Here is a 27,533-nt window from a genome sequence, read left to right as displayed (position 1 = left end):
ATCTGATTACAGAACTTGTTTGTATTGTCTAATAATTGTGGTACAAAATGGCTGTTGCAAGAAATTATTTCCCCAGCTAAGAAAATGAGCACTCAACGATATATTGGTAATGATGAAGTAAGAAATTTGAGAATTACTTTTTCACCTAAAATTCATGGTTTATTTCATAGTTCCACTGATGGAATTTTTCATTTTCTTCAATGATCAGTCACGACTCTCACCCCTCTGGTATGTATATACAGAAGTGTTATGTGTCAGCCTCGGCAGGTACAACCACAAACCAAATGAACGTTTTTAAAGAAGACAGTTTGCTTTTATAGTGATCACACACTGATATGAAGATAGACTAAAAATAACAAATGTTTTAATAAGGATTTTTTACAGTAGGCATAGATATAAAAGTTTTTTCAAATTATTTTCACAGGTATCACTGAACATTTCATAGCTGTCTGTTACAGAAGCACCGCAAAGTGCTTTGAGTCTTTCATTTATTATACACAGTTAAAATATATTACACTTCTGAAGGTATCTTAAATCACTGAACAGTTTTGCTAGCATCTTAATGAGCCAAATGGGAGTAAAAGGCAGTCCACATTCATGATGTGAATATACAGTAAGGTGTTTGACATCCTAAGAACTCACTGCTCATGTTCTCAAAATAACCATGGTGATGAGACCTGAAAGACAAGAATTAAGAACTAAACACTTTTATTTCACTCAAAATAAAACATTTAAAATAGTTTACCCTGTCACAGGCCAGAAAATATGATAAAAGTGCATAAATACATGCAGAATGCATTTATATGCACACTTAAATATTAGAAGTATCGCTCCAAATTTTGATATAGGTAAAAATCAACACTGATGTGTGGTGCATGTAATAACTGAACGTCAAAGAAGATAGAAATACTCCAAACAATTAGTGATCTCTCTAATGGAAAATCTTAACATTGAACTTTTGACTTGGGTAAGTGTAACGCACCCAAACCCCATTTCTCATGGGGGCCAGTTATGGGCAGCGTCATTCAAATGCTGAATCATCAGTAAGGCAGATCAGTTGAAGGCTACAAGGCTTTTTTTCTGCTCTGTGAATAACTGATCAAAGACCAGTTTTAGACAAAGATGTTAAGCTTCCTTGTCAGTCTGCAGAGGGAGCTTTCAACAGACTGTTGTGACCTTTAAAGAGGTAGGAAAAAAAGGTCTGCTCTGATAGAGGTTAAAAACAATTAAAACCAGATGAAAACAGGAAACAGGGGCTAATAAACCTACTCATGATACACTAAAAAGTTCATTTTAATTATGTGCTGATACAGGAAAAAGTACAAATCTGCAGTTCTTAGCCATGGGTTATATTGCACAAGGTAAGGGAGGTAGATAGAAGAACATAGGCGTTCCCTGAATTCCAGCATTATGTAACATCAAAATAACAATTTATCAGTTCTTGGGCAATCTCACTTTCTTGCAGGCTCAGATGATGTCAATGTAACAGCCCTTCACTGCAGAAAGCTCAGCTAAAGCCTACATATCTCACTATGGATAAAGACATTTCTGGGACTATTTTATCTCCTGCCACTCCATACTGATGGAACTTGGCTACTTTATGAAGACAGTGAAGGCAGAAGCACAACAGAAATGAGCTGCAACACTGCCTTCCATTAGATCAGCAATTTATACCTTAAAGAGGAACTACAGCTCAGCTATTTATTAAGGTCTATATTGGTTCAGACAATCAGTGCTCCCACAGCTGCTGGATCCTTAGCTTGGATCAATTCCAGCATCACAGAGGAACAGCAGAGGCTTCTGGAGAACAGCCTGCACCACTGGTACAGAGACTTCCAGACAATAAAGGGTTTCACTCATTTCTGTAAAATCAAATGCTTCTCAAATATAATCTAGTCCTGTTGGTGTGGTATAACAACCCTTTCCATTAAATGCTCCACAATCCAGTTGTACTTCCTTGTGGAACAAAGTGGTTTCAACTTCTCAAGAGCAATTGATTTTCTGTATGAGTGAGAGTTGCACACAAAAGAATCTGTCCATGAACATTAAAAACGCTGCCAGCAAGGAACTCAAAACCTGTCAAAACTTCATATGGAATCTAGAAACAGATTCAGTTGTTACAAATCTATAAAGTCAAAAGGCTTAGAACTCTAGTTGGCACCAGCAGAACCTGGAGTAATTTTCAAAAGCAGAGATAAAAACAAAGTGAGGATTACTGCAAGGTCCTGATCTGAGAATCCATCAGCATCAGCTTGGGCAAAGAGCCACAAGTGAGATTTCAAACCACTTCAGCAGATGGGACCTTTGTGAGTCAAGTCTGCACCAATGTCTTGGGTTGAAAAACATAACCAAAAATGTGTATTCTATTTTCATCTGTTGAAGTCGGTTGGGAGATACTGTTCTTTATCTCTTGTAACTCTAGGGGTGGAAAGAGGGCGGATGCCCTCTGTTAATGGGACACCTGATAACAGCAGATATGGCAGTGACTTCTTATCTCTTCCTCCACCCATCCTCCTCGGTGGGCTATCACCTGTGAATGGGCCATTTAAGGCCTCTCACATGACTGATAACATTACTTCATTCTATTGGGAGATGCTCCACCCAGTAGGAGGAGCCAAAGTCTTTCCACTGGGATAAAACCAGCAATCCCAAACACCAAGGGAGCCTGTTTCCACTGGATTCCCAGAGGATAACTGTACCCTTTTCCTGACGACCATCTCTACTCCAATGGAGCCACATCTGTCACTCCAGGAGGACTTCTTTCGGGCTGCTTCCAACACCCTGACCAACAGGGTGTCAGGTTTGTATTCTGACTCTGTCAGTGGTCCTTTGTACTATTGCTTTTATTTTATTTTTACCTTTTTTGTTGTTTGTTCTTCTCTCTCCGTTAAATTGTATTTCTGACTTGGAGTCTCAATGGTTTTGCTTTCAAACCAGAAGAACAAACCAACAAGTGTTGGAGTCTAGAACATCCCTCTAGCCGCCCTGGAGGGTTTGGAGACCGGACAGGGGGGTCTGGGATCTGTACAAGGGGGTCAACCAGCCTCACACAGAGCTCAGAAGGACACTGCCTCTGATCCCTGGCCATGGGAGTGAATGCCCACGTTGTATGAAGAATCACAAGCTGAGAAAATTCAAAATAAGTAGTAGTTAGTTTATCATAGAATGTAAATGTAGAATCTAGGATTCTCAGTATATGGGGTTGAAGAGGCAAGATGGAGGAATTGGGGAGTGGCCCCTGTGCTCCTTGTTCTTGCTCTCGTCCCGCATTTTCTGCTGAGTTGGATCTCAAGGATTGGTTTAGAGTAGAAATGACATGTTAACATAGGTAGTAAGTATTGGTATGATTCTGTAAATAAAAAGTACGTTTTGGACGGTGGTTGGATCAGGGGAATGGTACAAAAGGTCCAGGACCCTCTGATCCGCCCAGTCCGCCGCGTGTCCTGCTCTGCTGGGGATGCCTTGCAGAGCAAAGAAAGAACTAAGATAAGGTACCCTGCCAGGGAGGCCTGGCAGAGCTGAGAAAGAACTGAGATAATGAAGAATAAACAACCTTGGAAACCTGCACTGGCGGACTCAGCTTGTCATCTCTACCTTCGGTGTAAAACACTTAAGGCAAAGAGAAGACGAAAAACCTTATTACCTCGGGGAACAGCAACCCCGAGGAGAATCTCAGGGAAAAGCAACCCTGAGAAACAAGAACTTGCACCTTTCCCCATCACTACCTCACCTCTAGCTATCAGTTTGGAGCTGCCTAGCTCTTTTCCTTTAAATCCTCATTTCTGCAAGGTAGTGGAACAGGAGAATTGAGTTTAGTGTGACTGTTCTTCAAATCTGAAATAGTTATAGAGAAATAGTCATAACAAATGAAATGAACTCATCTATGCTAGCTATTGCAGAAGGAAGTTACAAATTAGGAAGAACTGTGGATGGTAGTGGTCTCAGCCAGGGTTTATAACACCTTACTACTATTCGTATCAACTGCTTATTAAACAGGTACAGAGAATGAAGGGTTAGAAAACAGCTCATGGGGGTTGAAGGGAGAAACACAATAATGCACTCTACATTCTGCAATAGAGTAACTATTGCAATGCAAGAGTAACAAACAGCACATTCCGTTCAGGTGTGTTGGCAGATGACTGTTGTTGGCCCATCATCAAATAAAGCTGAAATTAGCATGTAGGAGCCTGTGTGCAATAGGTATCAACTCAAATCTGGTCTCAAACACTTACAATAACTAATTTACCTTGCTATCACCATGGCTACAAATTAAGATCTAAGGTGAAATGCAAAACAAAATGTAACATGGTGCTTTGTCTTCATCCAGTTTCCTGAGGCTCCTGGCAAAGACAGGTGTTTTCCAAACTCATAAATGTTGCAGGAAAATGTTTATAAAATCCAAAGTACTTACCTAAAACATAAGCAGCTACTAACTTTTGATTCACACTTAAGTGGAGGTAGAGAGGCATCAGGGATTCCATTTCCCCTAATGTAGGTAGCATTAGTGCTGTGACACACACCACCCCAAGGAAGACTGTGAGTAAACTAGGTCCTGACGAGGCAGTTCTGTTTTCTGAAAAAGCAAGACAGCACCAATTGTAAGGAAGATCTAAATAATATAAACATTAAATATTCTGCAAAAATGTCTGCAGTACATGGGAGCTGAAATATCCTCAGATTTTCTTTTTTGCTCTGGAGTTTGCAGGGAGAACTCTTAAACCCACCCTTCTAAACCTTCTGCATTCTACAGTGGAGGAGGCTGCTCCCTGTTCTGATGCTGGAACTTGTTTTCACATGACTTCCCAAACCCCTCCCTTCTGGAGGAACAGAGCCTACCAAGCCCAGTTGCTATATATACACACTCAGGACAGGTGGATGTCTCAGCAATGCTTGAGGTTTCCCTGAGCATCCTGATTCCGTTCCTTGATATGTTCCTTCAGTGATCAGTAATTAATCAGTTAAGAGCACCCAAAAGACCTGCACAGGCAGGTAACTGCTCATACCTCCTGAACAAAACCTGCCTGCAGCAGGAGCACAGGTTCTTGGGTCAGATGACCTCCCCTTCATTCCTTACAGGATTCAAGGGTTACACCTGAGCCAGTCAGTTTAGATGCCACAAATTAGTAAAATTTGAATCTTACTTTAAAAACTGTGAGAGTGAACCACTCTGACAGTCCAATACTACTAGAATAAGGAAATGCAAACCACAGACAATAAAGAGTCCTTCAGTCTTTATTGCCATACACTTTAACAGCTGGAACCTACTCTAAAGCCCACTGTATCATCTTTGAAAAGAGCTGTTAACATGTTAGCTGAATACCTCTAACCAAATCCCTAAGATTCATTGGAAAATAGCCAACGTTTTTATCAACGTCTCCTATCCTCAGTGACTAGCAATATGTGCTCTATTTTAATTCCATAAACCTCTTATTTCCAGGTTGCAGGTTACATGTAAAACTGCAGTTTCTTTGTTTACTGCTTTTCTGCAAGTAAGCAATATAATGTAGTCAACAAGGTTTTTAAGCAGAGAAACAGCATTTGGAATAAGACCAGTATCAGATTGTTCAGGATGGCTCAGGCCCTCTGTCCTGGAGCAACTATCACAGGAACATTTTGTTCTGTGAGCCCAGAGATCTTTGCAGGTTTGCCTTAACTGTGTATCCTACTAATATCTATCATGAGGGGTTTTTTAAATAAAAAGTGTTTCACCAGCCAGCAAACTCATTATAAATAGTGAAACATTAATTTTAACAACATGAACACTCTCAAGGAGGTTCATCTATTTTCTGGAATTGATTTTTGTTGTCCTGAAAAACATTTCAGAACATGAAACAAGAACATTTCAGTATAAATCATTAAAAGTAAGAAGAATGTAGACCATCAAGAATCAGTTTAGATTCATTTCAGGTACAACTTGACACTATATCCTACCCCTTCAATTTAACTGTCTGGCCTAGGTTTTCAAGACTGTTGATTCACTTCCTCACTGTGTGTATGAAACACGCAGTTTTCAGCCACCAACTGAGCTTTTCTGTTCTTGTGGGACAGACAAAGGACAGGGCGCAGAACAAGGAGCACTTTAGATGATGTTCTGGGAATATTTTCTCCTCATCAGGAAATGGGGGATTAACGGTTTGGAACAAACTCAGAAGGGGCATATGTTTTGAAAGAGCCCAAGGGAAAAAATAACCACCATACTTTCACAGATAAATTCCCATTGTCTGTATGAGAACTTCTGCTCCAGAGGAACAGTGTATGCATTCTCCAAGGTATGACATGCAAACACAGGGCAGCAAAGGGTCTTGATTGATCAAGACAGCATAAACAGAATAGGCACGGTTTGGGTTCTTGTATAGTGTTATCCTGAAGCGATAAAGACAGCAGTCTTACAGGTAAGTAAAATGAATTATTTTAAAATTTATTTCTGTTTATATTTAAAAAATGTTTTAAGTCTAGTCACTTGAGCTATTCAAAACTGATTCAGAACATAGGAGAGGTAAAAGATTTCAGCTACCTGGTTGACATAAAGTCTGCTCAAAAAAGACACTTTCAGCCAGGTGTTCTTTTATTTGTTTTTCCTCCTCTTCCTTTTGTTGTTGTTGTTCCTTTGCAGATGGAAGCAGAGTAGCAATAATCTCCTTTTTCCCTAATGCTTTCCTCTGGCTCTGCTCAGACACTTGGAGACGGAATTTATCTATGTCACCATAGTAAGAAGCCCGAACATCTCTGTGACGAATCACACTGCAGAGAATAACAACATTTTCAAACAGATGAACTACTAAGAAGAATGTCTGTAGTGGAATTACATCCTATATCACAAAGTCTGCCCTCTGTCCCTCCTCCTCCAGATAAACTGGAATAATCCAGACCTCCATTACCTCCTCCATCACTCAATGTTCTTGATCTTACCTCCTCTCTCCCCTTCTTATGTTTGCTTTAATTCCCAAATATAAATGCTCCTAGCCAAACAGGACAGTTAAGTCTATCTCAAGCCCATCTTTGCCTCAGTCTGAGGCCCAGCTGCCAATTGATGAAACATCAATTATCTGAAAGATGCCTCCTCCTCATGTATCAAAGTGGTTTGATTCTGGCCAATGATTTTAAAAGGTATTGAGGGGACTGGAGTGGACAGGGAAGGAAAGGAGTTGGACAGGTGTTTGGCAAGCAATAGTCCAGCTTCTTGAGGAAATCAGGCTCAAAGCTTTACAATTCTGCATTCTCAGAAGCAAAACTCATTCCCTCTGTAGACAAGTCAGCTAGGGATTTTCAAAATCAGAAACCCACCACTGAGCATGTTTGGAACCTATAAAAAGCACAGCTTTAAAATAGCACTGATCAACAGCAAAACAGACCTCTGAGCAGTGCTGTGCTCAACTGCCTCCTCTCTGCATTAGTGATTCATCATGAGAATACATATCTATCATTGAAAAGCTACAACATTTAGGTTTTGAGGTGGTACCACCTCTTAGGGTAAATAAGGATTTCAACTATTTTTCCAGATGTTTTTTGTGAAAGGCTATTCTAAGTTTCCATGATAACAGCAGCTAATCTGAAGAACATATGTACAAATAAGAAGGTTGCCATCTAATGAGGGGAAATGACTGTACCCTTAGTAACACAGAATAGTAGTCTTAAAATTGCTTCAAGAAACTGATCTTTGTGATACTATATACATTAAAATGCTGCAAGAAATGGATTTTTGTTTTTCAGTCTTCATTTAGAAGAACTATATTACATCAAGATATCTACAATCATTAGCACGTAGCCAGTGCTTGCAACTGGTGTTTAGTTTGAATAGACTATTCAACACAGAAACAGAGACCAAGTCATCCCCTCAGCAAGAGGCTGCAGTGATGTTTTACACCACTTCAGAGGCAAAGGAGTGTGCCTATGACAGACATTCAGCAAGTGGAGTGTTGGCTGGGCAACTGCTTTCACTAAAACAAAAGGCTTTTCCCCCCCACAACCCTAATTCATACAGCTCTCAGCATATCAGCACAGCAGATCAACTCTGATTTCTTCCTTTAACACTTCCTTTTAAATTGGTGTCCCTACTCCTAGTACCATGGTACCAACTACCAACCTAAACAAAATCTTTATATAACACTGTGCTAGGAGAACATGTATCTTTTGCCAAGCAAAGAGATATTTTCTGCAGATCCTTATAAACAGACACATTCTCCTGTTTCTTTTTAGAGGTCACTGCATAATTGGAAGCTCTGTAGAATATTTGTTTATCTGGCAAATGGCCACATTTGCATAGTACTGCTCATATCCTAGCAGTAAACACTGTCCTTAGACAGCAACAACTGGAATGGAATGGGGGGGGGGTTTGCTGCACAAAAAATGCCCTTGGAACATGTGTGTCTTATTTTCCTTTACTTAATAAAACCCATTTGTTTAACCAAATGTAATCATGCTTGTGTAAATGTCTGCTAAAGAATGGAATAGCTCACTGGTACACTGGTATATTCTGACCTGTTTAGTTCCATTTTTAGCATTGTTGCCCCTGCTTACTGAAACCTTCTAGTTCCATGTTCTAAACTTCCTTTCTATTTGGTGAGTTGTCTTGGTTTGAAAGGCAGGTATCTGCTAGGGAGGGGCAGGACCTCTCTAGAGATGGAGAATTCAAATCCCCTCCCTCCAAATTATTCTAATTTAGAAAATTAAAGGGGCTTTCAGGCAGAGGTATGGGGATAGGAATAAAAGTTCTTTACTAGTATATATGACAAAGCAAACAAACAACAACAACTACAGCATTAATAATAAACAGAACCAGGAACTTTGAGGGCTTTCTTTCCCAAAGCCCGGGGCAGTTTGATCTCAGTGCCCCTGCGGGACTCTGAGAGACCAAGCTGGAATGGTGGAAAATCCTGGGCTGGTGGATGAGATCAGAAACTCCGCGATGGTAGCTGGAATGGCAGGGATGTTCCGGCACAGCAGGGGCAGTGCAAGGCCACAGAGTAGCAGAAAGCCTCAAAGCAGTGCCGAAGAAGCTGCACTGGCGAGACAGGGTCAGCCCAGCAGGGCAGGAGGAGGCGAGCTCAGTATTCCTGGGCACACGAGCAGATGATGGTAGATTTCCCAGGACTGGGCGGAGTGATGACAGTGAACTCTTCCCGCAGCAAGCAGCAGCCTGACCCTCCTCCCCGATGCCAAGAGCAAGAGATCGAAACTGGGAAACTGCCCCAAAACTCTCCTTATCTCCCCCCTCCCAGAGACAACTCCCAGAGACCCAAAAACAAAGGGTGTAGCCCAGTGCTACCCTCTCCTTTGGCCACTTCTTTGTTTTGGTCAAGTACTCACAAGTACCCAGTAGTTAGTCTCCTAGCAACTTAAGGGGAAAAATTCTATAAGTAAAAAAGAAACAAATCTAACCCCCAACATGAGTTCCTGGAATTTTCAAATTGCACCTAAGGAAAACAGTCTATAGGAATAAAGAGCCATTCCCCATAAACAGTTATTATTTATCTGATAAAAGGTTTCTGTATATGGCCATTTGTTAGCCAGAGATTCCAGGTGGTGTTTTACAGTTTGGAAAATGCCTATTCAAAAAGTTCAGTCTGCTCTTTTAGGTACTTCAGATTTTCTTCAGCTGTATCTGTACATCAGCACAGAAATAATGTGGCAAATAGAAGATAAAAAGAGTTGGTCTACTTTAGCTGATACACCTACTCTGCTTCAGCTTTCAGCAGCCTACAGACCCTGTACATTACTGTGATCACTTAAGCAGCCTCCTGTTCTGAGTTATTGGGTTGACACCAGACAGCAGAGACAAAGGGGAGACACAGAGATCTGAGAATGAGACAGGTGGTCAGGGTGAAAGGTAGGCAAAACTTCCATTATTAACATGGCCCAGGAAAATGTGCTCAGTAGAACTGCTTACATTTCCATTTTGCCAATCTGCAAACAAGTATTTCTCACAAACAAATCTCAACACTGGGGTTTTTGCTTTTCTTGTTATTTCTAACAAAAAGGTGCTCAGAGGAGGCTCATTACTCTCGCTCTTGGTTTACAAACATTACAAGATGCATTTACTGGCATTTTATTTATGCCCAAAGACAAAATAAAAGAAGGACATATCTCCAATATTATAATACCTCTGCTCTAGAGGGACAGAACAGCAAAAATCAAAGCCACAAGTATACAGGATTAGGAAAACATATCTTTATCCAACTTATATATTATAACATGCATGCTGTCATTTAAAACCTCTTAAATAATAAAAGAAATTAAGGTAATAAAATGTATATTAGGAAAAAAAACAACCCAACTTCTACTTACATATCAACACAGCACTGAGGCTTCACTGCACCAGTAGCATCCACCACCACATATTTATTTGGAGTTGTACAAAAAACTGCAAGGAAAAGGACAGGAGTGGTAACAAATCATGACCTAATACATCACCAGCTTCATCAACAGATACATGTAGAGACACGAGTTTGGTTTTGTCACAAATAGAATTTGTTACACGAATTGATAATTGGACTGTTCAAGATCATCAACTAACCCTTAAATAGAACTTAACCTAAGAAACCCACCTTTGAATTTTAAGGCAAACTCATAGGGGTTATACAGAGTCAACACCTGCTTGTGTGTTGACTGGTCATCTGCATAAAATATAAGTTCTGTAGGAAAAACAAAAACAGGAAGATTTCCTTCCACTAACTCTGGCTGTCTTTTTTGTTGCTGCATTGGCACTGAATCCTCCTCGCTGCTTCTTGTGTTCTTATGAATTTGTATCCTCAGAGACTTCAGTTTTCGAATCATTTAAGAATTCCAAAGCATTTTGGCAATTCTGAAGGAAAAAAACGGAAAAAAAAAGAGAAAAGGCAAGAAGATTATTTCCATAAGTCTATACTAAACTGAGGCAGTTAACAAAGGTGCAAAAATATAAAACGTGATGCTTGATTATGAATCTACCTCTACTCATGTTCCTTCAAAAATACTGAAATAGAAAAAATATTTGCACTGGCTTTCCATCTATTTAACAAACTGCTACAAAATAAATGGATAAGCACCACTCCAGTGTATCATGGTAGCATTTGTGGGCCCAGTCCGTGACTAGGGCTGCTTATGTTGGGTCTTTGCAACACAAACCAAACAATGACAGCAAAAAGAAATCCCATCTTTGCCTCAGGACAGCAACACCTGAGAACCATGAGGGCAGAAATGAGGAAACACAGCAACACTGAGGCAGCAGGAGTCACTGTTTAGGAAGGAACCTTTCTGTGGGGATGACCTCCCTGGTGAGGTATAACAGGTTAGGAATCTCCTCACCTAGGTACCCAGGTATGTAAAATCCCAGGGATTCAGAACAAAGGTATGGGAAACACCTTCATGTTTTGTTTAAATCAAATTCCCTGTTCCAACTGCATAGTTACAGGCAATGAATGGAAAAATGACTGGGATGAGTAGCACTGTTGCAGCCATGAAGCCTGAGAGGCCTCCCTGGCGATCAGTTGCCTAATTTAAAGAAATGCCTAGTCATGGTGACTGGACCAAATAACCCTTCTCCTGCCCTCAGACCCTCTCTTATCCTCCTGTAAGACAATAGGTCACTTTTTACCCCGACTCATACCATTGGACCATTTCTCACAACCTTGGTACCCTATATAAACTCCACTTTTGCCCAGTTCAGGAGAAGAGCTGACCCTGAAACCCTTCACAAAGGATGCCAATAAAGACTATCAGTGGAACCTCATACAGCACTTCTCCTCTCTCTCCCTGCGTCTGCTGGAGGCACTTAGCAAGCTCATAAGCTGAAATCACTATAGAGCTGAACCTGCAAAGAGCTGAAATCACTATAGCTGAGCTTGCTAAGTATTGCCTGTGCCTGGCAGCTTTGCACCCTCTGTCCAGGAATACTTACGACAGCCGGGATCGGACTGATCCTGAAGCTCCAAGAAGGATAAAAGTGGTGCACTGAACTGGGTAACAAGCCTAGGAGAGCAGCCTTTGTCTCGAAGAGTAACTGCCTTGGTTTGCAACAGCCTCCTGAAGATAACTTCTCCGTTATAGAAGAATCTATCTACAGAGGCCATCTGACGACCCTCTAAATCCAGCCCTGAGGAGTCAGAAACTGGCAGACCACCCACCAGCAGTCTTTTGACCCACATTCGGCTGAAGAGTAAGTTATATGACAGCCTTTTCTGCACGCTTCTTTACTTGGGTCTCTTTGGACTTTTTCTTCTTCTTTTTTTTCCTCTTTTTACTGCTGCGAGGGGAACGGGAACCACATTAGAATGGGATCAAAAACTAGTAAATTAAAACGATCCCAGAATGAGAGAGACTTATATTTACAAATCTTAGAAATTCTATCCCTTAAAAACCCTTCTTTCTCTAAAGGCAATTTCTCAAAAACTAACTTGAAAAAGTTTATAAAATGGATTATTTCCCAGTTTCCAGATACTAACACACACTCTATCACTTTAGATTCTTTTTGGGACTCAGTGGGGATAAAAATATACACTTCCCAAATTAATGAAGACTTCTCTGTTTCACGATTTCTACCTATTTTTCATATTATTACCAAAGCAGTAGAACAAACAAATATTAAGAGCTCTCAAACCCCCCCTGCGGAGAGCGTTCCGACCTTATCTCTCCTGCCAGACACTGTCTTTTCAAATGCTAATCTTCCCTCTCTCTCTCCAAATGCCGGCCGCTGCAGGGGTGTCAGGCTCGAATGCGCTGCACCCGCCACTCCTGCCCCGCTCCCGCCCCACTCCCCTGGGACGACCGTGACCTCCGGCACCCCCACGCCCTCTTCGCAAGTCCCCCGCCCCTCGGTCCCCCTTCCTATGGTCGCTCCACCTTCAGCCACCCCTCCAGGGATGGGGAACATGGACTCCACGATGCCCCCATCCCCCTCCCTCGCGTTGCTTCCAAACCCCTCCTCCTCACTTGCAAAGCCTGCTTATCTCGTGGCGTGTGTTCAGCGCCCTCCCCGCGCGGTACCTCCAAATGTAACTGTGCCTGTTTCTATCGAGTCTGCACCCCTCCAGCCTCACCGCTCCCTCTGTGGCGAATGTCGCTCCTGGCAATCCTACCCCCCCGCTCCTCCCTTATCCCCAGACCCTGCAGCTGCACGCCCCTCATGGCTCCCTAAATGGCACTTCTGAGACACCTCATAGTAGCATCCCGCTTTCACACACACCTCAACCCTGTGCCAACTGCACTTCCCATAATGCTGCCATTTCTACTTTGCTGCTGCCTCCCTGTAGCCAGGTCTTGCCACCCTCTCTCCAGCTCCCCACACCCTCGCACGATCTGATTCTAAAACGCCACAAAAAGGACTCTCACTCCTCATCTGACGACATTAGTGACAGTGAATCCAATTCTGATGCATAGAACATTGATCCATGGGCTGTAATTAAAATGGAAGCCACTCAAGCAGGGGACTGGGAGCTGGCTCAGAAAATTTCTGCCTTCCCAGTAACTTATATAAAGGGAAAAAGAGGTGGTGCCTCCACTAGAATAACATGGGAACCTAACAAAAACAAAGAGCTCATAGAACTTTGAAAAGTGGCCAAAGAACATGGCAGAAGTTCACATATTTTTAAAAATTTCCTAGAAGCTATCTTCTCAGCACATGTTTTAATACCCCACTCTGTTAAGAATATTGCCCACTGCCTCCTATCCCTGGCAGAATATATGCTATGGGAAAGGCATTGGAAAAGACAATTAAAAATATTATCAGACACATACACTAAAGGTGCTAATAGGCCAAATTATACAGTTGAACAGATGGCTGGAGAAGGGAATTTCCAGAAACCCTCAGATCAAGCTAACACCTTGTCTGAGGCAGCACTACAACACCTGGCTATGGCAGCAAAAACCTCCTTACTTCTTACCCCAGATGACTCTATCCCTACCCCACACTTCTCTAATATTAAACAAGAAGGAGATGAAAGCTTTATCAAATTTGTGGACAGAATTAAAGATGCTCTGGATAAACAGATAGAGAGCATAGAGGCAAGAATAGAGCTGTTATGCAAACTTGCCATGAGCAGTGCTAATGAACGGTGTAAAACAATTCTGAGAGCCTTACCCTTCGATACAGAACCTACCATAGAACAAATGGTGGAAAGCTGTACACGTCACCTCTCCACTGAAAACACAGTGGCCCAGGCAGTTGCTAAGGGTATTGCAGAAGGAGTTTCTGGTGCATTTGCAGTAGTGACTTCCAAAGACCAGACCCGCTGCTTTCACTGTGGAGACTTTGGACATTTTATAAAGGACTATCCAGATAGGTCACCTACCCGAATCTCCCGTAACACCTACCAAAAACCCCAGAATCAACAGCGCTTCAAGCAGCGTTCCAGAAACCACCAGCGGAGCGTGGTCAGGCTCCACGCCAAGACAACAAATCAAAAGCCATCCAGACCCAACCATGCATCATTCCAGGAGATTCCAGGTCACATGAAGAGTATCCAACATACAGAGCAATACAGATGGGAACCCGGCGCCAGCTGGTAACTGCTTTATCCACTGACTTTAATAAAAGAGATGTTTATCGTGTCCCCACTGGCAAGTATGGACCAAAAGGTGGCCCTTTTGACATCTTAATTATAGGGGATACTTTTCATTGCCTGGAGGAAATTTTTGTTTTTCCAGCAGTACAAACAGTGCACCCAGGTCAAGAAATCTTGGTCCAGGTGTGCTGCACAGACTTACCATTTTCTCTTTTAAAGAGAACTCCAATTGCACAAGACTTTCTACTCCCAAAAAATCACAAGGAGCAGCTTCCTCTCAACCCTATAGCAATGTGGGCACAAGTTTTGGGACCTAATAAGCCTACCATCGAGTGTGGCCTATCCTGCAAAGGTGAGAAGATCCACCGACTGGGACTTTTGGACTCCGGCACCGACGTAAGCCTCGTTGCACGCTCAGAATGGCCACCAAACTGGGAACTAGAACCGGTACCAGGTATGATTTCAGGGATCGGTGGAGCCACAATGTCCATGCAAAGCAAGCATAACATCCTCGTCGAAGGGCCTTAAGGCAAGTTGGCAACTATCCGCCCATTTGTGGTAAGGGCCCCCATCACCCTTTGGGGAAGGGATGTTCTATCCCAATGGGGAGCTTCCCTACATATTCCCAGTCGGGATTTCTAATTGGGGCCATTGAGGAGTGTGCACTACCAGATACCCCTCGGCTCACCTGGAAATGCCAAACCCTGATCTGGATCGAACAGTGGCCCCTCCCTAAAGTAAAACTGCGTGCACCACAAGCCCTTGTGGAAGAACAGCTTGCCAAAGGTCACATCGTCAAGACCACCAGCCCTTGGAACTCCCCAGTCTTCGTACTGAAAAAGCTTGGAACGGACAGGTGGAGGCTCCTCCAGGACCTGCGTAAAATCAATGAGGTAATTGAGGACATGGGCCCCCTTCAGCCTGGACTGCCTTCACCATCGATGCTGCCTTGAGACTGGACAGTTGCCATTATAGATATTAAAGACTGCTTCTTCAGCATTCCACTGCACCCCCAGGACGCTCCATGATTTGCTTTTTCTGTCCCCTCTCTTAACAGAGAGGCTCCACTCAAAAGATATCATTAGTACTATCTTCCCCAAGGTCTAAAATCTCGCCGACAATATGCCAGTGGTACGTTGCTCATGTTTTGTCTCCCATTTGGAGCCTATTTCCAGATGCAATCATCTACCACTATATGGATGATATCCTGATCTGTGCATCAGACAAAGCCTACCTAGACAAAGCAGTTACAAAGACCATCGAAACCATAGAAAAAGCAGGGTTCGAGATCTGTGAAGACAAAATACAATACACCAACCCATGGACTTATCTTGGATTCCAGATCCGGGAAAGGACCATCGTACCCCAGCAGCTCATCATCCGAGACAACCCAAAAACCCTGAGAGACTTAGACAGTCTGTGCGGACCCATCAATTTGGTACGTCCCCTGCTAGGAATTACAACAGAGGACCTCGCTCCCCTATTCAACCTTCTCCATGGCAGCGGAGACCTGGACTCTCCACGCACTTTCACAACAGAAGCTCGAGATGCCATCACCAAAGCCCAAGAAGCCCTATCTTCACACCGAGCCCATCGCTTAGAGCCTAGCCTGCCTTTCCAGTTTGTCATTCTAGGAAAAGCACCCTGGTTCCATGGACTGATTTTCCAATGGGATACTCAACTTCGAGACCCTTTATTGATACTCAAATGGATCTTTACAAACAACCAACCTACAAAGACAATTACCACCTTCCAAGAAATCATGGCACATCTTATAAAAAAGGCCAGAACTCGCCTCCGTTCTCTCGCAGGGTGTGAGTTCACATGCATATACTTGCCATTAACCAGGGGAGACCTGGAGCATTTGCTTCAGAACAATGAAAATCTCTAGTTCGCCCTAGATAGCTATACAGGCCAAATTTCCATCCATATCCTAAAACATAAACTTTTTATTACAACCTTTAATCTGACCTCAAAATTGATACAGAGTAGAACACCTCTCAAAGCTCTAACAGTCTTTACAGATGGCTCGGGTTCATCCCACAAGTCTGTAATCACATGGAAGGACCCTAAGACCCAAAAATGGGAATCTGATGTCCAAATAGTGGAGGGATCTCCACAGATTGCAGAGTTAGCAGCTGTTGTCAGAGCCTTTGAGAAATTCAAAGACGAACCTTTTAATCTCATTACAGACTCTTCATATGTTGCAGGTATAGCTATGAGGGCAGAACAAGCCCTTCTCAAAGACGTTTCCAATCCAAAGTTACACCAATTGATTTCTGCATTAATAGGCTTAATCTCCCACATAAAGCAACCTTACCATGTAATGCATGTGAGGTCACACACTGACCTCCCAGGTATCATTGCAGAAGGGAACAGGAAAGCAGACGCATTGGCCATGGCAGTAGAGACTGCTAACATTCCTGACATCTTTGCCCAGGCAAAGTTGTCACATGCATTTTATCATCAAAATGTACTTGCCCTTATCAGAATGTTCAAGCTCTCAAAAGATCAAGCAAAAGCTATTGTCACCACATGCCCAAACTGCCAAAACTACCAGATACCATCTATGGGGACAGGAGTCAATCCCCGAGGCCTTAACAGCTGCCAGCTGTGGCAGACAGATGTCACTCACTTCCCACCTTTTGGAAGGTCAAAGTATGTGCACGTATTGATTGACACATTTTCTGGAGCAGTATTTGCATCATCTCATCCAGGAGAGACTACACAGCACGCCATAAAGCACTTCTTCCTTGCCTTCACTACCCTGGGAGTACCAAAACAGATCAAAACAGATAATGGACCTGCCTATGCCTCTCCTAAGTTAAAAGAGTTCTTCAGTGAGTGGGGAATTGTTGCCATGAATTTTCCTAGTTTGCTGAGCGTTCATATTAAAAGAGAAATGTGCAGTTTCTCACGCTAGTGAATTGTAAACACAACACCATGTTTTGTAAATATTGTCAATGTTATAAATTCTTTCTCCAAGAGAAGGGGAAGTTGAATGACAGCCTCCTGGGCCAATGTGATGGAGAGGTGGCGATACCCTTCTCCAATCCATGGTCACCATGCCACAGGTATATAATAGCAAATAAACTGAGGGGCAGGTCTTCTGCCCTGCTGCTGTTGTTGCACCCAGATCTGTGTCCCCAGTCTGTTTTCCTGGTTAGGCCTCCACAGTGATAGGGAATAGAACACAAGAAAGGCATACCTGCAAATCCCACAGGACAATCCATCATAGAGAGAACACATCAAACCCTCGAGTCCTCAATCAGCAGCGAAGTGAAACAAAAATCGTATCTCCAGTTGAAAGATTCTGCAAGGCTCTCTGCGTCATCAACTTCCTAAATGGTACAACATCAGAGCCTGACCCCTCAGTACTTCGCCACTTCGCAAATACCACCCAAGCAAAGCTTGCTGAGAAACCACCTGTGCTAGTGAAGGACCCAGAAACACATCAAATTTCTGGGCCTTTCCAGTTAATTACTTGGGGTAGAGGATATGCGTGTGTTTCACTACCATCTGGCCCAAGATGGTACCCAGGAAAAAACATAAAACCATACCTAGGCACTACAAACACTACTCAGTCAAACACTGACAAGAATTCCTCTGAGTCAAATACAAGACCGCCTCAAAACCAGACAAGTTCTGCCTGGAGACGAAGGCGTCGCCGAATGTCCACATACCGAAGAAAAGATTGACCCATCACACGACAGCAGACGAAACAGAAAAGATGAACAACATTCCGCTGCATCAGTCAAGCCATAAGCCAGACATAGCCTAAACACAAATTATTCTCTGAATTACATGTTATTACCCCTTTTTTTTTTAATTTTACCCTAAAAAACCCTGTTATTCCCTTTCTCAACTCTTACCAAAAACTCCTAACCTCACACCCACTTACCCATCCCTTGCTTATATATATAAAAAAAGGAGGGGGGGAGAGGGGGAAGGAACAGAGGAAAGGAATAAGGGAAAAAACCCTAACCCTCCCCTCCCATCATAAAAGATAACAAATTTTGCTTATATTCCCTATCAGAAGCCCCGTCCCTGTCCAGAGATGAAAATTGGTGCTCTCCTCACTTCTGCTTGGATGCTCTTCACTGTACCATATGCCTGCAGCTGGATTAGCCCACAGGCTAGCCATAATGTTTGGGTAACCTTAGCAAAAACATTGAAACCGGATAACGTGCTTATCCATGGGCAGCGTTGATAACCCACTTTCCACATGTCTAGTAGGGATTTCTTTCATAGCAGATGACTGGCCCGTCTATAATTCAGAGCTTCTCTGCACCACAGGCAAGAGACCCAATGCAGTAGATACTTGGGATGAGTGGACAAAAATGTTGCCTAATGCTCTTGAGGAACCCCAAGAATTGGACTTGCTGGGGTCTACCAAAGCAGCATACTGTGTCAAATTTTACTTTAGACGTCCAAAGAATAACGGGCCAGAAATTGACCAGGTAAAAAACACATACAGAAAAGACATATCACCCATTAACAAAGCCTATAACTATCCGGATTGGTGCAATTACACCACTCGCGTGATATCTGTATCCTCTCTCCATCCCAAAGTACTACCCAAAGGAATGTTTCTCATCTGTGGTGACCAAGTATGGGCTGGGATCCCCTCACGCCTCCAGGGAGGTCCCTATAGCCTTGGGAGACTTTCTACCCTCACACCAAATATTACCTTGCTACATAATTGGAAAAAAGAAAGTGAAGCAAATCGCCACAAAAGATCCTACATGGAATTTGACGAAAATTGTGATCCCAAATTATACAATTGGAATAAATCAAAAAGGATTGCTGTCTCCCTATTCCTACCATGGGTACCCGTAGCTAAGGCCCTTGGTGAAATAAATCACCTAGGCTGCTGGCTTAGTAAGCAAGCCAACGCTACATCTGCTGCCCTGAGCAAGCTTTTAAAAGATGAGGAAACCACAAGACATGCATCTCTCCAGCAGTGATTGACTTCCTGCTGCTCGCCCACGGACACGGATGCCAAGACTTTGAAGGGATGTGCTGCTTCAGTCTCTCTTCATGCTCAGAATCCATCCATGCAAACATCCAGAAACTGAGGGAACTTGTGAAGAACTTAAAAATAGAAAAGAACCCCGACTGGGTCAATGACCTTTTCGGTCAATGGGGATTAACAGGATGAGTTGCATCTTTTGTTAAAGGAATTCTGTGGATTTTCATTGTAATTGTCATTGTATTAGTTATGTTCTCATGCCTTGTCCATTGCTTTAAAAGAACTATTGGGAATGCCTTTTTATTAAATACAGAAGGTGGAATTGTTGCAGCCATGAGGCCTGAGAGGCCTCTCTGGCGGTCAGTTGCCTAAGATAAAGAAATGCCTAGTCATGATGACTGGACCAAGTAAACCCTCTCCTGCCCTCGGACCCTTTCTTATCTCCCTGTAAGACAATAGGTCACTTTCTACCCCGACTCATACCATTGGACCATTTCTCACAACCTTGATACCCTATATAAACCCCACTTTTGCCCAGTTCAGTAGAAGAGCTGTCACTGAAACCCTTCGCAGAGGATGCCAAAAAAGACTCATCTGTGGAACCTCATACAGCGCTTCTCCTCTCTCTCCCTGCGTCTGCTGGAGGCACTTAGCAAGCTCATAAGCTGAAATCACTGAAGACCTGAACCTGCAAAGAGATGAAATCACCGATAGCTGAGCTGCTAAGTATTGCCTGTGCCTGGGAGCTTTTCCCGAGGTACTTGGACAGGAGGCACTGAGCGGTACCCTCTATCCAGGAATACTTATGGCAGCCTTCATCTGGGACTGATCCTGAAGCTCCAAGAAGGATAAATAGCACCAAACAGATTTGGGATTTACTATTTTATTAAGAGAATACAGGTTTTCTAGCACCACTAGCTCTAACCAAAGCACGAACATCACAATTCTCCCTCTGCCACCCCCCACAGTTCTATTTTGAGTGACATTCCAGAACTAAAACCAGAACCCATGACCCAACCAAGAAACAATCCCAAATGTAATTCATAAAATAAAATTAAGGCCAGACTCCTCAGCACACATACCATTAACTTAACACATGACAGAGAGAACAGTCTTCTCATCCCCCCCAAGAATGTCATATTTTACTGCAGCTTCTATAGATTAATTATCAAACTGAACGTGTCCTTTAAGGTCTAACTTTATAGCAAAACATATTGAAACTACAAAAAGTTCCTACTGACTCTGTAGATGTCATTTCCACTTCCCATAAAGCTTTTTAAAACAAGGTACATTTTATCTGTTCTCCAGCTCAATATACTGGATAGGATAGTTGCACCTTAAAGAATTTAGCTTCTGAAACTTCTAGCAGAAAATAGTCCAAACATTATGAACAATCAAAAACAGATGCTTTTTTCTGCATTCTAAACATCATGATAATCACATTTCCAAGCACCAGATTTGTATTCCATACTGGAAACATGACACATGTTCATGTGTTTACTAAAGATTTACAGGTTCTGATTCTTATTCACAAACTAAGCTTTTAATTTCATTTATTTAGTTATTAAAATAGCAAATTATACCTGTAGAATTCAAATTCATGGATCTCACTGGAATGTCTTTCCTCATGATCCAGTTCCTTTTCAGAGCACAAGTTTGTTTCCACTTCACTGAAATGCTACTAATAATATTCTGAAAACAAATCCCCAATGATAGTGTTCCAAGCTGATGTTCTGTTACCTTATTAAGAAGAGTCTAGAAAAAAAAATGGTTCTCTAAGTGGCAATTTGACTTCTGAGTACTTCTTAGAATTACAGTGAATCCCTTTTGTTTCAGAAGAATCAACCAACTCTAGAATGACTTTGTACAGCAAGTGTAAGTATTATTTCTTGAACAACTTCATGCACTATTTATTACAAAGTGAGTTTCATTGTTCCATTCAAACATATTAAGGCCATATGAAAAACTAATGTGGAAAAAATGCCATCATGTAGTGTCATGGGTTAGCACTGGCCAGATGTTAATGCACCCATGAGTGTTTTTCCTAATGAGCTACTGTGAGATGTGGTCAAGAACAGAGCAGAGCAGGCCTAAAACTTGAAAACAGAGAACAAAACTTTATTACATTACATAAGAACAGAAATAGAAAGGGAAACTCTAAACACACACAAAAATAGAAATGAAAACTTCCCAGAACATTTCTTCTCCTCCCCCAATTTCCACCCCCTACAAGTTACCCTCCATAAACCAAAACCTTGGGTTTTAAATCAAACAATCACCACTCAAAAAAACTAATCTTCAATTCAGCAAGGGAGAGAGGAGTCTCTCGCACCACAGACTGCTCCCCAGAAAACACAGGTCTACCCTTTATGTGTTTCCATGTCTCCCATGGCACCGCCGGGAGAAGTCTGCCAGGGTGACACCCTCCTTTCCATGTCCAGTGCTCCCACCACTGTCCATGGACGAAAACCACATATAGGGCTCTTTTAAGGGCGCTTGCATGCCGAGCTCTCCCCATCTTTCCCCTGGGGTCAAGGGTTCCAAGAGCAAGTCTTCCCTGAGGGCAGAGGGCACCACCACACCCTCCCCCTCTCTTCTATGTTAGCTCCACTCTTAAAGTGCCAGTCACTGTAGCAAAAGCAGAGGCAGCTGCACCCACCCATATGCAGTTTATGATCAAAAGAGACTTGAGTTCAGTCTATGGCTAACATTATGCAAGAAAAGTCCAGCTCAGAAGCCACTCCTCTTCAATCTTTGCCCAACTAAGGTTCTTTTTATCTTCTGACTTTATCATCTTGGTCCCAGGCTGTTTCTCTTTCTCTTCTAAACCACTAGCCATGAGAATCAATGTCTGGGAAAAAGTTTCCTTCTGCCTCAGAAAGTTAACAGTTTCTGGCTCCCGACAGGGCTGCAGGCTCAGGCACTCCCAGGCTCGACAACTCCCACACGCAGCTGGGCACCTTCTCCCGGGGGGGGGGGGGGGGATGGGGGACGGGACGACGGACAGAAGGCACCTCCACAGTTTTCCACCCCTCCATCCTGGATGGGGCCAGCTCAGCTCCAATCCTGTCTACTCTCTTCCCCCCCCCCCCCCCCCCGGGGCCCTAGCTTACTTCAGCCCGGCCGCGTGGTTCCCCTCAGCCCGGCCACGTGGCCCCCCTCCCCCACCAAGCCTGGGTAGGGAAGGAGGGAAAAGATGCTTCTCTCTTGAAAGCGGAGCCAGAAAAGAGGAAGTCCCTCTGGGAGGCCTCGCTTTTAACCCCTTGTGTCCTCAGAGGCATGTCTAACTCCTCAGTGGCCACTAAAAGTGCCAACATTCAAACCTGACCACTGATTGGTTTGACCACAGCCTCTTGAAAAAACTCACTTGCCCTCAAACCAGGACATGTAGGAATACAAAATACCTTTTGATGTTTGTCATAGGCAGAAGACTAAGAAGTATTTCTTTAAATTTCTTTTACCAAAGTTAGCTCAATGCAGTATTCAGTAACAATATGTTGGAATCTTTGGTTCTCATATCTATCTACACTCTGCACATGTGTAACAGTGTTGGGGGTTAGATTTGCCTCTTTTTCACTTACAGATTTTTTTTCCCATAAGTTTCTAAGAAACCTTAATGACAGTACTTAGTCAGAACAAAGAGGAGTAGTTGAAAGACATGGCAGCACAAAGCTACACCTATCGTTTTTGAGTCTCTGGGAGTGTCCCTCAGAGGGGCGAGCTTTGGGAAAGGTAAAAAGACAGAGCGGGGGGGGGGGGGGGGGGGCGGCGGCTCACTCTTGCTCTCAGCATCGAGGAGGACAGTCAAGCTGCCCCTCGCTGCAGGAAGAGTTCACGGCCATCACTCTGCCTCTGCCTCATCCTGGGAAATCTACTGTCATCTGCTTGTGTACCCGGGAATCCTGAGCTCATTTTCTCCAGCCCGTTCCCCACCGCCGCTGCTTCTTCAGAGCTTTGAGGTTTTCCTGCTACTCTGTAGCCCTACACTGCCCAGCCCTGCCGGGACACCCCCTGCCATTCCAGCTACCAGTGCAGAGCTCCTCATCTCATCCACCAGCCTGGGACTTTCCACCCTTCCAGCTCAGCCTCTCGGAGTCCTGCAGGGGCACCAAGATCAAACTGCCCCGGGGCTTTTGTGAAAGCCCTCAAGGTTCTTGGTTCTGTTTATTATTAATGCTGTAGTTGTTTGTTTGTTGTTTTGTCATATATATTAGTAAAGAACTGTTATTCCTATACCCATACCTCTGTCTGAAAGCCCCTTTAATTTTCTAAATTAGAATAATTTGGAGGAAGGGGATTTGAATTCTCCATCTCTAGGGAGGTCCTGCCCCCTTCCTAGCAGACACCTGTATTTCAAACCAAGACAAACAGAAATACAGGCAAATTTTGACATTAACAAAAGGGATTTTTTTCAAATAAATGTTTTAAGCTACCATAAAACCAACAGCAAGCTACTGCTACACAACTTGACTATGTTTAATAAAATTTTCAAGTATTATTTATAATAATCAGTATTATTTTGATGCTTTCATTTTTTAAACACTGCACATTTCATTCCAATTCCTGGCTTCATCCCAAATCTCCAGTTTCTTCAACTCAGTCCGTGGCAAGTGTTCAGTGTCCAAAACCCCATAATTCTATGTATCAGTGGAGGTATGGATCACTATGCCTATCAACAAGCTCATTTTTGTTACACATCTGTGGAAAACAGTGTGCAAACCTCCCAGGATTTCACAACCTGCATGCAGAAAGCAACCAATCTTAAAAAAGTATATCCCATTATTGCTTTTTTTCCTATTTAACTTGGCTGGATGAGGAGCTTGCAAAAGTAATGTCTGGCAGGCCTATAGTAGACACATTTGCTGACACAGCAGTGTCATTCAGGGTACATATTTCTGGATTCCTAAGCAAGCAACTAGCATCCTTTTCGAGACAACAGTTTTAGCTTAGAAGTCACCTTGCTGGGACATCTCACCAAGTGACAGCAGTAAAAGCACTTTTCCCAAAGACTGATTTGATAAACCACACATATGCTAGGGAGATGTGATGGTTTAGTATTGATACTCTTGATAACAGCACATCTCTCCTATCAGTGAGAAACTACCAACACTTTTACAGAGAAAGTTTGTATCACCACAACCTCTCTGCCCAGATTAACCTTACAGCAGCTCTAATGGTGAGAATAAGGTCGTGTACCCCAGACGGTTCACGAACAGAAACTCAGCTGCTGCTCTTCAGCACCTCCACTGTACCACAACCACTAAATGTTGTGGTCAACAGTCACCCCGACTGCTTGCAGCAGGTAAAGGTAAGCACAAGCAAATCTGTCCCAACCTAGGATCTGGCATCTCAGGCCTGTGATTTGCACTGCACAGATGGGCTTCTCCCAGCAGTAACGATGAAATAATTCCCACAGGAGTGAGGATCTGTCAGAGCTAACATTTGCCAGGGCCAGTGTGTAACACCTGAACAATGCCAGCTCACTTCCCAGCACCCTTTGAAGTCCTGACAAACAATTATCACTGGTATTTTTTCAGCACAATAGGGATATTTCCTCCGTGAAGTTACTAAATATATACTGCTGGTGTCACAATAGCACAGATATGCCAATGTTTCCTTTGAAATCCCTTTCTTCATAAATTTAACCTGACAGAGAAAAACACAAAGTGAAACAACTTCTCTCCAGGGTCAGAAACAACATCCATTGTGATTTGTTTTTACTTAACAAGTATCTGCTGAATAAATAAACCAACTGAGGAACTTTTTTGTTCCCATTTTAACTTCCAACAACCTCATCACCATGGCTTCCCAGTGCATTTGTTGGTTGTTTTTTCTTCATAACAACTGCAAATAACTCTACAGAATGTCATCAGGTAAACAGTTCAGAAGAAAACCTCTCTACAGTCATGTCTCCACACTGTTGTTTTAAAAATTGACTAATTACAGTGTAATCTACTTTTGTTACATCTCATGATCTACCCCCTAAATCTACACGTCTTTCTACACTATATACTCAGTAAAACTGATGCTTTTTGAGCGCATATTTACAAAATAAACCACAAAGTCTTCTTCAAAATTACCTCCTATACCAAGTTGAGCAATCACTTTAAGCTGTATACAAATGCAGCATGGGATCTGAAGCACTCCATAAACATTTTGTTTCTCCAAATTGTTTTGAAGGCCTCAACATGCACTTACGCAAATCAATGTTTAAACTACCTGCAATTATTTGAGAGTGTCACCCAATGATGAGAGCACAGAGCCAGCAGCCAGGATGGCTGGATTCCATTATTGCTAACTCTGTCACTAACACTCCATGACCTTGAGCAAGTTTGTTAACCTCACCTCAATTTGCTGATCTATGAAGGCACACATTCTGCAAAGTATTTCAGTAGGCGGACGGTCCCCTTTGAACCGGCAGAACTGCTCTGATACTTTGCAAAACTGCTACTGTTTACCCCCTTCACAGGATGATGAGAAATGTCATCAGTAAGTGTCTCCAGGATGCTGTAAAATGAAAGTCTCGGAGCATTAACTATTAGCATGGATGACCACGCGCATAAATCATGCTGATACTGACAGCAAAATTTATTAAGACCATATTATTTTTTTAAATGCTGAAAAGGTGACTAACAAAAGGAAATATTCAAATGCAACTAAAAGGCACGAAAAGCAGTGAAAAATTAAGTAACAGCTGTGCATTGCTTCTGATCCATTCTGCCCCAGGCTCGCAAGGATCCTAGAGAAGACATTCAAGGGCACATGTGCTTTAGTCACTATTTTTTCACTTTAAGTTTGTGTTTAACGCACTAAACTGGCTGATTTTTAAACGTGTGTTGTGCTCATTACCGCTGCGTGGCCCCAAACCGCCTGAAATTAACAGAGGGGAGCACTCTTCCCTGGAAGAAAGCAAAGGCGTTCCGAGCTGTGCCTACTGCCGGCAGGGCACGGCGGTAATTGCACACTCTTAATTGATCCTCTGTTCTCAACGAGGAGCACCAGCGATACGGGCTGAGGCAACTGCGCGATAACGGCGCCTCCCACAGCCCGTCCGGCACCTCCGCACAGTCCCCGGCCCGGCGCTGCCGCCCCTCGGAGCGATCCGCGGCCCCGCATGGCCCGAAGCGAGCCCTGGCCCCGCGGGGAAGCGACGCCAGGCCGGGGCCTCGGAGCGCGACCGCCGCCCCGCTCCCCACCCCGGCCTCACCGCGCTCCCGCAGGGCCTGCGGAGGGCAGGGGTGGGAGGCCCAGTCCGCGGGGTCGCGCGGGCCGGGCCGGGCCGGGCCGGGGGTGTCACTCCGCTCGCACGCCCGCACGCCCGCACGCCCGCCCCGTGCCCGCTGTCCCCCCCCGCCCCGACTCACCCGCCCGGGGCCGCTGGTGCGAGCTGGCGCGGCGCCCCTTTGTCCGCCCGTCACTGCGAGCAACGCTGGGGCTGCTGGGACCGACCGGCCGCCGCCGCGTCACCGCCCCGCCCGCCGCCCGCCGCCCGCCTCCGCCGCCCGCCTCCGCCGCCATGTCGGGGCTGTCCCGGCACGCCGAGCTCCAGCGGCCTCGGCACTGCGGCGTTCGGCGCTGCTTCCCCCGCCCGGCAGCCCCGCGGCACCGCCGGCTACCCGGACAGCGGGACTTGTGCGGCTGGTCCGGCGCCTCTCACCTGCGGGGAGGTGTTTTTTTAATAGTACTTCACCTTATCTCACGGTTCCCCGAGGTCTGACCCCGTCCCGGAGGGGTTCCTGCTCCTCTCCCGGCTCCTGCTGCGCTCGGGACCTCTGTGTGTTCTGCCCTGCGGGTGCCAGAGCAGGTCGGGGTCACCTCGATGCTGCCCATCGCTGGCAGTCCCCCGCTGGAAGGGTCGGCGAGTGTCAGCCCCGGGCTGAATCAGAACAGAAGTGTTAGCAAGCCGAACATCCAGGCGTGACCGTCTGCCCATCCAGCAGCACGGCTTACATGGAACACACTGTCCCTGTAAACACTTCCACGCTGTTACCTTTGTTCTTTATTCCTCTTATTTACTTAATGTACTTTCATTCAGTTATGTTATAAACGTAGATGGTTAATTCATGTTCTTATGATAAATTAGA

At 44.0% G+C, this 27,533-nt stretch overlaps 2 protein-coding genes across 4 annotated transcripts in view; one reads left to right on the top strand and one right to left on the bottom strand.

Moving 5' to 3' along the window:
* The window catches only part of LOC134565216 (integrator complex subunit 6-like), a 417,942-nt gene that overhangs the window by 295,001 nt on the left and 95,408 nt on the right, over positions 1–27,533 (top strand). The gene's annotated exons all lie outside the window — the stretch shown is intronic.
* LOC134565231 (motile sperm domain-containing protein 1-like) lies at positions 134–27,533 on the bottom strand. Of its 3 annotated transcripts, XM_063424725.1 has the most exons (7): positions 26,814–26,907; positions 25,795–25,956; positions 10,545–10,801; positions 10,285–10,360; positions 6,515–6,741; positions 4,412–4,573; positions 134–677 (listed from the first exon to the last, which is right to left on the bottom strand). In XM_063424725.1, exons 3-7 carry the CDS (start codon positions 10,771–10,773, stop codon positions 646–648), a joined length of 726 nt encoding a protein of 241 aa, XP_063280795.1. In that variant the 5' UTR covers positions 10,774–10,801; positions 25,795–25,956; positions 26,814–26,907; the 3' UTR covers positions 134–645. The 3 variants fall into 3 exon arrangements, with proteins under 3 accessions (XP_063280795.1, XP_063280797.1, XP_063280796.1); XM_063424727.1 differs by lacking the exons at positions 25,795–25,956; positions 26,814–26,907 and adding an exon at positions 27,140–27,533; XM_063424726.1 differs by lacking the exon at positions 25,795–25,956 and having other exon boundaries at positions 26,814–26,925.

The sequence above is a fragment of the Prinia subflava genome (genome assembly GCF_021018805.1).
Source record: "Prinia subflava isolate CZ2003 ecotype Zambia chromosome W unlocalized genomic scaffold, Cam_Psub_1.2 scaffold_41_NEW, whole genome shotgun sequence".
Lineage (NCBI taxonomy): Eukaryota > Metazoa > Chordata > Aves > Passeriformes > Cisticolidae > Prinia > Prinia subflava.
This window is presented reverse-complemented; position numbering and strand designations above follow the sequence as displayed.

Bases quoted from the DNA above. Each gene is read 5' to 3' on its own strand.
- LOC134565231 (XM_063424727.1), bottom strand. From the start codon at position 10,773: ATGATTCGAAAACTGAAGTCTCTGAGGATACAAATTCATAAGAACACA. The intron at 10,361-10,544 runs GTGGGTTTCTTA...TTTTCCTTGCAG, and splicing joins GTTTGCCTTAAAATTCAAAG to TTTTTTGTACAACTCCAAAT. The intron at 678-4,411 runs GTAAGTACTTTG...CTTGTCTTTCAG, and splicing joins AGTAGCTGCTTATGTTTTAG to GTCTCATCACCATGGTTATT.